The sequence below is a fragment of the Toxotes jaculatrix genome, chromosome 8 (assembly GCF_017976425.1).
Source record: "Toxotes jaculatrix isolate fToxJac2 chromosome 8, fToxJac2.pri, whole genome shotgun sequence".
NCBI classification, from domain to species: domain Eukaryota; kingdom Metazoa; phylum Chordata; class Actinopteri; family Toxotidae; genus Toxotes; species Toxotes jaculatrix.
In genome coordinates this window covers 28,636,261-28,649,634 of record NC_054401.1, presented here as the reverse complement: position 1 = coordinate 28,649,634, position 13,374 = coordinate 28,636,261, and the positions used below count along the sequence as shown (strand labels likewise).

Genomic DNA, 13,374 nt, shown 5'->3' with positions numbered 1-13,374 from the left:
AATGAGCAGACAGGGATAGAACAAATGAACGGCAGAGGGACAAAGAGCAAGTGGACAGTGAAGGAGAAGGAAAAGCCAGATTGGTAGTTCATAGCGCTTTACAGAGACCCAGAGCCTCAGAGCAAGCTCTTAAGAGTGTAGCAGAATATAGCTGAACTATGATGTACAGTAACACAATACATTGTCTGCCCCTGCAGGCAATGGACAGGTGTTCAACCTCTGGGGTGGAGTCCAGGGTGGGGACTTGTGTTTCCTTGTGTTCATGGTAGAAGTGAAATCATGCACACAATATCTCAGGAACGCCTCGAAGGAATTTCATCCTTGAGTCAAAGTGGACGTTTGTCCATTTGAGCAAATGTGAGAGTTGAACTGATCAGAATTTGGTCATCAAAGGTCCTCACAAAGGACCAAATCCACTGCAGACATTACACAGACTACAGTGTCCTCTGTCATGGCTTGGTTGGATTACAAAAGAGACTAAGAACAGACTCTCAGAATACAGAAATATCTTTAATTCATAAAAGATTTACAGTATTTTACATATGACACATACTGTATGTAAAGCAGGGGAAAGGATCTTTGGCACACTCCTCAGTTTCCTGTTGCTATAGACAGAAAACATACAAAATGTTTTATAAAATACATCTCTATTAAGTCTTTAAATCTCTGCATTCAAAGGTTAAGTAGAACAGTTACATTCCCTTTTTGGCTGATTTGTCTTTTATGTACAGTTATTGTCAGTATGTACATTGTGCTTGTTTATCTGGCAAACAAGGTTTTAAGTATAGCTGGGTAAAGACGACACGGTTACACACACAAGCGCACACACACGCACACACACACACACACACACATTCCTTTCATTTCCTGCTGGTGAGGATGGAGTCCACAGCGTTACTAGTGTTAAGGTGACATCTCTGACGTTCTGGCTCAAAGTCAGACACACAAAGGCACTTTAAAGCAAAAGCTTTCTTAACCCCCAACATGTCATAATATATGAAGGCATTACAATGAAACACGTCCGTAATGAGTAAGCATCAAATGGTAAAGTGCACATTAAACGTCTTTGGTTCTGAAGTTATTGCTCTGTTGATTTCTCATGCAGAGAGTGACCTTTTCGCTCAGAGCGACGGCTGTCACTCTTCAAAAAATACTGTCCAACACATCTTTGGAAGTTTTCCAGTTAACTCTGGCTTTTTGGCTCTTTAGCTTTTTCAGCTGATTAAGGCGAGTTGTTACATTTGTTTTTTGGAAGTAGTGAAGTCCAAAAGCATCGCCCAGATGCTTATCTTTGCTGGCTTAGAATCAAGACAGGATGCTTGTGACTCAACTCAACCTGGCTCAAAGTCCTGCAAGAGCTCAGCTCCTGAATATCACGCGTGAAAGTTCCCATCAAAGTAGAATAAGTGCCGTCGTTGAAGAACCTCCATGAGGACGTAGAGCTCCTGCTTCACTTCTCGTCGCTCACGGAGCAGTCCACGGCAATGATTTCCTGTATTTCTGTGATTTTCACCTCTTTCTCCGGGATCTCCACCTCTATCGGGATCTTCAGCTCTTCGGGGATCTTCTCTGCCGAGGAGCTGCGGCTGGAAAGTTTGTCCATCTCGTCCTCCATCTCGGAGATGCGCTCGGCCACGCAGTGGGCGGTGAGCCGGGCCTCGGGGTCGTGGTCCCAGCATTCCTTTATGGTGGCGCAGATCACTGCCACGCCCTGTCATGAGAGGGAAGAGCAGCAATGTGAGACTCAGAGCATACAGGGCCCATTCTAACACTGACTTAATGTTGCACTAACATTTTTAAATATAAACAATAGATAAACTGACTTGTAATGACAACCTCTACACAACTTTTAGCCTCTTCTAGCTCTTTGTTTTGGTCGTTTAGGTCTGATTAACCTGCTCTATAGACAGACAGCAACTAGAAAAAAATACATGTCAAATATGTATGTCTAAAACATTCTTCTACGCGGAGTTAGTGTATAGATTTTTGTCTTTTCCCCAAGTATTCATACAGAATTATCCATAACCATGGGTCTGACCTGATGCCTAAGCCAGGTGTCGGGGATCTCAGGTCTTCCTCTGTCCCTCAGCACATTGTCCTTCATGCTCTCCACACAGGGGTGCTCTCGCACTTTAGATCCATATGCAGGCTCATAGTCCTTCACCTCTGCAAACACAAACACAACCAAATACAAATCAGAAAAAAATCTTGTCTTGCTGTCATGTTGTCTGCGACATCATGTTTCAGTCACTTTCCAACACTTCCAGGCAGATCTGTGGTAACAACAAGATGTACAAGAGCTGGCCAAGTTCAACAGGAACATAAACCAAGCACACATTTCACGGCAGGGTTTATGACAGAGTGAAAAATGTAAGCAATAAAAAAAAATGTGACAGAGTGAAACAGGTGGCCCTGTGGAGTTAATGTGATTAGAAAGTGTAAAAGCAAAAGTTGTATGAGGTCATTCCTCCCCAAAACCACTGAGCTATCGTTTTCACCCGAGCTGTCAGCTCTGTAAACTGGCACCGGTAACGCTGACAGAGGGAAATGAAAATGGTTTTTTTTTTATGATGTCTCCATAGGAAGGAAAACGCTGGCTTTGGCACTTCAGCGATGATCAGTTCTAAAAACAACCAATCGGCTTCCTCGAACAAGCAATTACTCACAACCTCAGTCTGCACAGAACACCAAACTCACAATCTGCCTCTTTTTTAAAGATTTTTTTTGTTTTTTTACTATTTCATGTTGAAGAACTAGCAGAGAGAGAGGAAAAAAAAGAAAGCATAAAAATGAAAAATGAACAACAAAGTTCTGGGACTTGGTCCAGACCTCATGAAACCGAACTCACAACAGCTGCAGTCAGTCTCCAGCCCCAAAGAGCACGCTCTCACAGGACATCACAGTTGCTGTGAAATGAGACACTAGTTGCTTCGTTGGTGCAGTCATCGTTGTTTACCCATCTGAGACCAGAAAATGATTTGCAAATATTTAAGAGAAGAAGAAAAGCGATGCAGCAAGTTCGATGTACCTTAGCTTCCCTTCTTACATTCAGCAGGTTCTACAGCCTCATTTACAACCTGTCACGCGCTGACGATCGTTCTCTACGTTCTCTAACTCTTTTAGGGGTGTTCGATTTTGGCAGCGTTTGAGATTTTCTCCAGGCACGTTCACTGAAATGAAATGTTTAATATCCACTTTCAAGACAAATGATCACCGCAGCACTAAGAGACTATCGTGACAGTTACAAGTAAAACACAAGTGTTCCAGTCCTTCAAACTGTCTTCTCACCCACATATATGACTGAACAGTTTCACTGACACATTCGTTGATAAAGAAATTCAGAAATTTCCCCTGAAATTTGAAATTAGCTGTGTTCAGTTTAAATGCTTTATATTGTTCTTGTTAATTAGCAGGATGGTACGATGGAAATCGAGGAAAAGCCCCAGTAGTTTCACACAAATCAGGTCCCTGTGCTCTCTGCTGCTGTGTCCTCAAACACAGGAAGTGGGAAGGTTGGAGTGGAACCCCCGGACAGGAAGCTGGAGGGCTGGGATTGAGACTGTGTGCAGAGAAGCTGACTCTACAGGCCCACACTTCCTGTTTTTGACATGTGGAACTTCCCCCCCTTTTTAGTGTTTTAAAACAGGACCCAGCTGGGCCCGGCCCATTCCCCTGGAACTTATTCATGCCAGGGCTGGCATTGTCCTGAGCTCGCTGCTGTTTAGATCTCCTGCAGCGGAGCTGGTATAAATACCACACATTTTCCTGGACTGGTTACAGCAACTGAAACACAGAACAGCAGAGAGCGAGCTGACCCCAAAACCAGAAAGTTGAAAAGAGAAAGAAAAACAGGTGAAGTGCTTTTTTTTTTAAACATCAAGACATGACTGAGTGGAAATCATATCACTTTCATGCTGTGATGTGGATTTGGCTCTTATATTCTGGTTGTAGGAGTCAGATCTGGGACATTAGAGAAGCAGGCAGTCAAACACTATCGCTGCAGTCTATGTGAGAGGTGCGGCCTGCTTTCCTTCTCTGGACATTTGAAAGCTATGAGAAGAATTTCATCCGTGGTTTGAGAACAGATTTCACAAGAGACTGCAACCAGAGCCTGAGTCTCACTTTTCCCTCGCTGTCTGGGGCCCTTTGTTAAAACCCTGGTATATCCAATCTAAGACTGTGGAAAGCGGTTTACGACAGTTTCCTTTTTAGATTATCTGTCTGAAACCTCTGTGGCCTGGAGGTTAGCACAAACCTCTGTGGCTGGCTACGCCGTCTGGGATCAGCTATCTTAAGAGAAACACAGCTCATATCTGGCGCTCAAGGAGTTTCTCAAAAGTCAGATCACGTGACGCTGCTCCCGCATCGCCGTAAAATAAACGGCATCACAAAAAAAATGAACCTGCGTGGCCTCTAATAAACCACACGCTCATCAAAACAAAATCTTCTCTCCATCCAAAGCACCCACCCATCTCCAGAGGAAAGCTGTGGGTTGAATTCCTGTGGCAGGTTTGCGGCTAGCACATTAGGGTGCTGTGAAAGTTAAATGTCAGTACCACTGGTGGTGTTTTGACTGGGGTTTTACGAGGCTAAAATAAGAGAGGGAAACGCCTTGTGCTGCGAGCAGGTGAATCTCTTTCCATGCGTGTCTGGGCCTGAAAATGACTCAGTGCAGTTGCTGGATAATAAACTGCATGAGCGACTCTAAACATTTCTATTTGTATGTGACCAACAGAGACAACCGATAAGCAAAATTGATCAAACTCAGTCCTTGTCCTTGCATGCTTGTCTGGTCTCATTTGCCTGGTTTCCTGTTTGTGTCTGTCAGACTGTTCCTTTTTTTTTGTTTTTTTTTTTTTAATTACTGTCTCAATGGTTTTTTACCTCTGCTAATGATCATATGCTGTCATGCTGTAACTGCTTTTTTTTAAAAAAAAAATTAACATCTTGAATTGTATATTTCCTATTTCCTGCTGTACATACTTGACATATTGTATTTTTTAAGCGTTTCATCCTGTTTGGTTGCTAAAGAAGAAGGATGGTGTCACTTTCCTTTCACCTTACTCCTCCTCATTCCCCTTCCCACCGTCTGAACTCTTCTCCTCATGGAGGTGGACAGTTTATGATCAAATGTCTCTTGGACACCATGGATGCTGGATGTCTGGATATATCTGCAGAATATTGCCAGGGATGGATCAGGCTACAGAAAGATCCTTTCCCTGGTGGACTGTAAGACAATTTGTAGTTTTATTTGGTGGGTTTGGTAACTTTCTGCCAGCATTCTGTTTTTACATTTTGTGTTTGTGTGTGTGGATTATGGAGATATGTGCTAATTAATTCCTTTTTAGAAATGCTAGCTGGTATTGCTATCTTTGATCTTTTACGAAGCAAGGCTAGCAGTTTCTTCCACTTTACAGTCTTCGAGCTAAGCTAACCTACGGTAATCATCTTCTCACAGCAGCACGGAACACAGTCTCCTTCACATCTAACTCCTGGCAAGAAAACAAAAATCACAAAAGAAAAAAGCAGCAAATAAATGGGTTTTTTTTTGCCCATAAAATGCCCTCTGTCCCTTAGCCTTTGCCCCAAGGGGGTTTAACCATCAACTCCCCCCCTCACCAGCTGTTGCCAATAGTAGTCTCCCTTCATTGACCACAAGGCTTTTGCTTGGCACAGTGCAAACCCTTCCCCAGGCCCATTACCCTGCATAACCTTCAGCTCAGCTCAGCTCAGAGAGAACATGCAGGACCTGCCGCGCCCTGCAGGCTAATTCAGGATACGTAAATAAAACGCTCAGAGACTCAGAGAATGTACTATTACTGACCACAACAACAACAGCAGCAGCAGCAGCACAGGGTTGTATTTCTATCCACCATTCTGTCCCCTGTTGTTGGAGTGGAGACAGAGGAAAACACACACACACACACACACACAATCCCAGATTGAGACATAGAAACAGGGCTATATGAGTGCATCTGTCTAGTACCCCCATCTCCCTCTGTCTCTATGTAACACACACAAACACACACAAAGACAAACACACGCATGTTGGAATGTGACTGTCTAGTTCTAAATGTCTCAGACTCTAGAAAAACCCACTAGGGGAAGGAGGTGGATCGCAGCAACTCCCTTTCTACTCTCAGCAGAGGAGACTGGAGGAAACCGAGAAGTTTGTGAGTTTTGAAAGACTGAGGAGTTTTTTGGAAAATGTGGACATTTTGTTCAGTTCAAAAGGTTGTTGAAGGATAGGTTTGGATTTTTTTTTGAATTATATGATTGACTCCTGATGTTACTGCTTTATATAATCTGATTGACCACATCAGACACTGAGTAATAGAGATTTAACTCTTCACTTCATATAAACACTGAAGCTTGCAGCAACATCAGACAATGACAGGGGCAATACGGTGTACAACAATGCAGCTTCTCCTGTTGCTCCTGCAGTGATGTGGGATGCAGCTGTGATCATCTGATCTCATACACATCTGCATGGAAAAAGACTGTCGCCAAACCAACTGAACAACTTAAAAGGGAGCTCATTAATCTGGAGCAATCTCACAAACAGTCGCCCACAGAGGAAAATATGAGGAAGTTAAATGCTGAACTAGTCTCAATCGTATTCAAACTAAACATGTCAAAAACTTTCCTGTTTTACCAGACAGCTTTATCATGAATATGGTAATAAGCCTAAGAAGGCGCCGATTTCACAATAAAATGCATACGTAACATGATAGGCCAACTCAAATGCGACAAACAATCAACTCTTCATTCCTTGATTATTATTCACAGCTGTAATGATCAAAAAACCCCTCCAAATCAGATTCTTAGAAAAGGTATCTTTGCCTTCAATCTCTGAAGATGATAAGGACCAGTTCTCCATTTACTTTGGAAGAGGTGCTGCAAGCAATTAAGTGAATCAACTCTCGGCTTGGATGGATGTTCTGCAGAATTTCATGAGGCCTTTAGGCTTCACGAAATTCTTTGGATTAAATTCTTGGATTAAACATTAAATTCTTTGGATTAAACATTAGAGCTGTAATATCCAGCCTCTACACACACACACACAAGCTTCAATCTGAGGGTGAAGACTCACACACTCATACACACTCGCACACATATAAGCACAGCCAGCGAAACAGGTACAGTGTCCAATCCAGATCTCTCTCAGTGATTTCCTGCCCAAAGAAGGGCAACAGCAGAGTCCGAACTGTCTCCCTCACATATCAGACATTCCTTAGATTCCTGCTGCCGACCTGGAGTTCAGGTCGAGGTGCAGTCCGACAGACAAGACCCTCAGCCTCCCTGCTGACACACAAGCCCTCACTCATTGCATAATAAGAAACAGTAGCCTGAACCTACTGTCTGCACTATGTAGGTCATACACTGGATGCACACTGTTAGTACAGTAGGTAGACATCTTAAGATTCCTCTTTTTCATTTTCTAAGCAACAGACTTACAACTTATGGTAGAAATATGTCACGCATATTCCTGATTTAGTATAAAATAGTTATTTCTTATGCTCCATGGCCTTCATCATGAGGTTTATGAAATCCTAATGCCAATCAGCTCATTGTTAGTGGCAGCCAAACTGAGTAGAGAAGGGAAAAGTGATTGACTGAGCACCGTAAATCATGTTAGCTTTGGAGCTGCAACTGTAGGAACAGTTTGCTAACTCCCAAACTAGCTAACAATAGCTACCTTTACTTGTTGTTTGCCGTATAACAGGTTGCATAGCAACAAAGACCTAAAAATAGAAGTTTGCTAGCACGGTGGATGTATTTGGTTGGATGCCAGGTGATTCTATGATCCTTTTTAGCTTAGCTACAAACGTAAGGTCCTCTCTTCTGTCACTGCAACAACAACAACAACTCTTGCTAGTTTTAAATCTGTTGGGTTTTTGGGTGCTGTGTTTGTGTGCATGCTGTTTGTTTCATGGCATTTTATTTTATAGTGTTTGTTTTGCTTCAGATACGGCAAAGAATATCCAGTCCCACGCCGTGTAAGACGCTATATGGATTCCATCATGTCCCTCAGGACTTACTGAGAGAATGTTATGTGTTCCCCATAACTACTTTATTAGGTGATAATTTGTTAAACTTTAGTTTCCAGTTGTGTACAGCTTTTTCCCCTGGAGGCCAAAAATCAGGTTTAATGATAATTACAAAAGACGTGACATTAGTTATATCAGCTATCACCTTTTAAAAATGGTTAACTTTGGCACCCTCCAGTGGTATTACCTGAATACACTGTATAACAAAAGCTTATACCACTCATGTTTATCATATTAAATTGCAGATGTTAGACACACTTCCACATGCTGCCTTAACTGCTACATGTGAGAACTAATGCGCAGGTAAATCCAAACACACACCTTCATTATGTGATAAAAATTTCCTACACACTCCACAGAGCACGACGACATCTCTATCAGCCCACTGGCTCACTGCTCTTTCACTGCTGAGTCATGGTAGAGGCTTACACTTCACTCAGCATGCTTTGTTATCAATTTAAGTGTGTACCCATGTGTTACATGACATCAGAATTCCCACAGCCTAAACCAGGTAATTACTAAATATGTGTGTGTGTGTGTGTGTGTGTGTGTGTGTGTGTGTGTGTGTGTGCGTGTGGTCTGACCTCCAATAGCTTCACACCTCGATGTCATCTCCCACAGAACCAGGGCCATGGAGTAAATGTCAGTCTGCTTGAAGGACTCAATGTTCTCCAGATTGAGTCGGGCCTCCAGCACCTCTGGAGCCATATAACGTGCTGTGCCAACCTGTAGTACAGAGACAGCAGAAAGGGTTAACGCACATGTAGCCACACATACACTGAGCACAGGAATGCAGCAGTTTTTTTTTCTGTAAATCAGGTAGGCAAGAAATAACACGAATAACAGCATGTCACTGTCACTCTATCACACCATCACCATAATAAACATTATATCAGTGTGCAGGGGTGTGATGTTTACTTTCTGCCGTTATCTGACTTGTAGCTTATGGTGTTGTGTCAACAATCAACTTATGGGCTCATTCATATGTGGATGAGATATTGCACAAGATAGAAAACTACACGTGTCACATGTTTTCTTTTCTAGTTATTCATCTGTCTGATGTGTAATAAAACATGAAGGTTTCCATGTTGCTATGGTGTTGCAGTGTGTGTCCAGATGAGTTCCTTGTAAAATCTTGAGTTCTACACTACCAGAGGTGGGGGAAAAAAAATTCATGTGTTCTGAACCCTAAGTAGGTAAGTCAGGTCCCAACTAATGAAAAGTTTGTTTTATATAAAGTTATAAAAAAAACTTCCAAATCAGGACCAAGAAGTTCCAAAGTCATGTCCCAACCTAAGGCCAATGGGTCCAGAGTCAAGACCCAAGTCTCAGTTCAAATATATTAAATTCCAAGTTAAGACCCAAGTGGAAAGCAGTAAGTCCCAGGGCATGCTCCTCCACAGCCAGACAGGTTTACCACACCCCTCCACAGACTGTTTTAATTTACATGATGCCTCACCAAATTACAATAAACAATGCAGAATTTAAAACTAATAGCACTTACAACTGACAGCATGGCAGTTCACTAGAATTTTGATGATGTGATGACAGTAATCACATTAAATCCACCACATTGTTTCTGTACTTTATTTTGTATTCTCATCACACATTGCCCCCTCTTTGAGCTCGGGGTCAATATAAAGTCATGACCAAGTCAAAAGATGATGAAGATGATGAAGTGGCCATTTTTGATTTTGTCAAGTCAAGTCTTCATCTCTTCAGACATCAGTCTCTTCTTGCTCCTGGTGCTGTGCAATCAGGAAACAGCGGATGGTGCAGCACAGTGCTGCAGAGAAGAGATCTGTGTCTTTTAATGATTTATGTTTTTGCAGAAATCAGTATTAGTTTGTGTAACTATGCCTGGTTCAACCTCATATCAGCATTTTCCAACAAGGAAAACTGTGAGTGAATGACTTCTCGTTTCAGAATTAGGAGAATAAGAAACTAACCGTGGTTTTTAGTATTGTGTAACTTCAGATCTATCAAAATACCATATTGCTTAAACACACACAAGTCAGACAAGCTTGCTGGATGTTTGCAAAGTACTGCTGATGCGATATCTTCTGTTGCATGAGAAACATGTTTTTTACGCAGGGCAAAGAAAATTCTGTGGCTGTCCATGTTTCTTCACAGATTTTTCCAAGCTGGACCACATGAATACACTCAGGAGTTATAATTACAACCAACCAGCTGGGAATTTCCAGCTTCCCTTTGTAAACGGAACACATTGTGACCACCAGGGATCCTAATTTGAAGATTTGAATAGACCGAACAGGAACCAAGCATCTCACTCTGCATTTTGTGATGAACTAGGAAAAAAAAAAAAACGTGTGGGAAGATGTGTTTAAGGCAAGTCACCGTCTGGTTTTTGTTATGTTTGCTTCTACTGCTTGTTATGTGTCTGTTTGTGTGCATAGGTGTTGGCTTCACAAGATAGACAACTCTCACCCGTGGCTGCTGCGTTTCTAGCCAGTGAATCATAAATCATAAATAAGAGGGACAAAGTCCCACTGACATCCTGGGAATGAGCTGAGAGCCTTGAGGAGCTTGCATGTCACAACAAAGCCTCCTTTACCTCTCCCTTTATCCCTTGATTGCCTGTCTGTCTGTGTTAGATTTGTTCTGTCAGCAAATCGTACGCCATCAACACACACACACACAAACACACAGAGGGACTTAGATAGACGGAGGCAAAACAAACAATGGCAAATCATATCTCACCAAAAAACCGAACCAAAGCTGCTGTAATGCAGGGTTTTGGTGGTGAGCAGAGAAAGTTATGATAACAGCACATAATAAGCTTTCTCTTCAAATCCCGTAACTTGTAGTAACATTAAATGCACTTAGGTTAGTAACCACTGTTAGCCAAGACTGAAGAGGAAGCTGTCCCATGGCAGAACTTTAGAAGTGCTATCATTATATTCAGGGATACATTGCTGTAGATAGTCTAGAACTGTTTAGGTCATTTGCTGCTGATCCTCTCCAGAAGACTGCTGGTGGAAGTTAAGTGACTCGCTACAATATGAAAGAACAACTGTACTCTTTCAGCTCAGTTTCTGGAATGTCTAATAAAAAAAAAAAAAAAGAAAGACTCTTAGGCCGCAAAATGAAGAAAAGAAAAATGATTAAAAGAAGTTTGTCATCTGACCTGTCCACTGTTAGCGAGGTCATCCACAGACAGGCTGCTGTCCAGACAGAGTCCCAGGCCAAAGTCACACAGGCAGCACGTCAGGTCGTTCTTCACCAGGATGTTGGAGCTCTTAAGGTCTCGGTGGACTATGGGGACCTGCAGGCGCAGCAGATGTACGTTTGTCAGTTTGTAGTAATATTTTGGGGACCCCCTGGCCTTTTCATAACACTTCTATCAGACAAAAATTCAGTCTGTATCATTTATGATTTTTGGATACCACATGAGCTTTCATTTTGCTGATGATGAGAAGAAGAAGAAGACGACCACGTAGTATAGTTTAGTTAAATAATATCAGTTACACAGCATGTAATAGATTACCCAATAATAAACAAGATATAAACATTAAAATGGTCAAATAAAACATAAACATAAAAGAAGAAAAATATTTTGAGGTTAATATCAATTAAATACTGATTCAGCAGCTCCAGACTCTCAGGAAGGGTTCCAGTTAACATAAATCAGTGACAGATATCCACTACATATTTACACTGTCCTACCTTAGGGCGTCCACAGGGGAGGCGGTCACTGTGGAGGTGGGCAACACCCCTAGCCAGAGAGCTGCCCAGCACCTGCAGCTCCTCCCAGCTGACCACATGACACGTTAGGTACTCCTGGAAGGCAGAGATCATGGGATTGATAAGCATAATGGAATGGGAGAACGACTGGAGACTTTCCAATAGATTAATACTGAAACTATAATATGGAAACTGCATTCTACAACATGGAGTCAAACTATCCCACTAATGCTGAGTAACCTGACAGTGGTGGTCTCACCTGCAGGTTTCCTCTGGGGTGGAAGGCAGTGATGAGCCAGTACTGCTTCTCCACCTTCCTGTCCTCAGCCGTCAGGAAGTGGAGGACGTTCTCATGTCGGAGGTCTGTGTTGGAGAAAATGTCCTTTTCGTTTTTCCAGGAAGCATATTCCTCATAGGGGAAAATCTTCACAGCCACAGTTTCAAACTGATCTGAGGTGGTCTGCTTCAGCTTAGCCTTGTATACCTGAGCAAAGCGACCTTTGCCCACCTGGGAGAGGATCAAGAGTTACCACTTTAGTTAGAATGGCCAAGAGCAGAATAGGTCCACAAAACAACTCTAAAATATCACTCGGTGTGTATACCAGCAGATCCAGCTCGATAGGCAGCGGCTCAGTGTTGTGGTTCAGGTTGTTGGCGTGGGTCGAGCTGCTGTCCGACCTGTCGTCATCCATCATGATGGCGCAGGCGTCACTGCAGTCCAGCCCACCAACTCTTGGCTTGCGTTTCTTGATGCTGCTCTCCCATTCTTGGTTGGGCATTCGTCGCCTGTGGACTCGGTACCAGTAGAACATTCCCGCAATCACAATCCCCATCACCAGCAGGGGCAGCAGACTCACCAGGATAACAGACACCAACGGATCGTCCGGAGTTGGATCCACACCTGGAAAAGAAGATGGAAAATAAGATCGACAAAAAAGGTGTAGAAATGAAAGCAAATGAGATGACTGATGTTGTGTTACAAGAAAGAATTAGAAAAACTAGATCAACACATGCAGTGTGCACAAACTGCAATGTAATGGAGGAAGAACACAGCATTTACAACAGGCCAGAAATGTATTTAGCAACAAGCATATTCTGAAACTCCCCCATATATGAGCTAAACCGTTGGAGGGATCTCAATGACATTAGGACTGCCTTTGAACTGAAACATAAAAGTGTGCAGCGAAGAAGATCATAATGTAGTGTGTGCTGATTGAAGTGAACGCCGAAAACATGAGTCATGATTGTTTGCTTTTATGCCATTCTTTTTGCCAACAGTGCCAACAGGTGGGGGTTTTCCCTGCCTATCTGAGGCTAAGGTGGGCTGATGTTGTGGCTTCTGTAAAACGGCAACATGGAGACAGAAAGAAAGAGGTGTTGAAAAACAGGAGTAACAGTTATTTTAGCACCGTTAGCAGGCTGTTAAGGCAAACTCAGCTTTTCAAGTGGCGGCTTTCATGTAAAAGCCGCCCACCGCAGAAAACTGACTGTGGCTTCACAGAAGTGTTTATGCAGTAGCTCATCTTCAGTTGATTTTTACCAGGGAAGTTACAAGCTAGTCTTAACCTACAGCTGAACATTTTTCATATTTTATTTTTGTTGGCCAATTAGTTTTACA

General features: G+C 42.6%; 1 protein-coding gene across 1 annotated transcript in view; it reads right to left on the bottom strand.

Moving 5' to 3' along the window:
- Positions 1 to 491: 491 nt before the first annotated feature.
- Positions 492 to 13,374, bottom strand: part of LOC121186620 (TGF-beta receptor type-2-like) — a 32,565-nt gene continuing 19,682 nt past the window's right edge. Inside the window, exons 4-10 of the mRNA XM_041045402.1 lie at positions 12,359 to 12,657; positions 12,016 to 12,264; positions 11,739 to 11,852; positions 11,200 to 11,337; positions 8,636 to 8,777; positions 2,039 to 2,166; positions 492 to 1,711 (exon numbers count right to left, since the gene is read on the bottom strand). Of these exons, the coding sequence (XP_040901336.1) occupies positions 1,451 to 1,711; positions 2,039 to 2,166; positions 8,636 to 8,777; positions 11,200 to 11,337; positions 11,739 to 11,852; positions 12,016 to 12,264; positions 12,359 to 12,657 (1,331 nt within the window). The 3' untranslated portion in view covers positions 492 to 1,450. The remainder of the gene's footprint in view (positions 1,712 to 2,038; positions 2,167 to 8,635; positions 8,778 to 11,199; positions 11,338 to 11,738; positions 11,853 to 12,015; positions 12,265 to 12,358; positions 12,658 to 13,374) is intronic.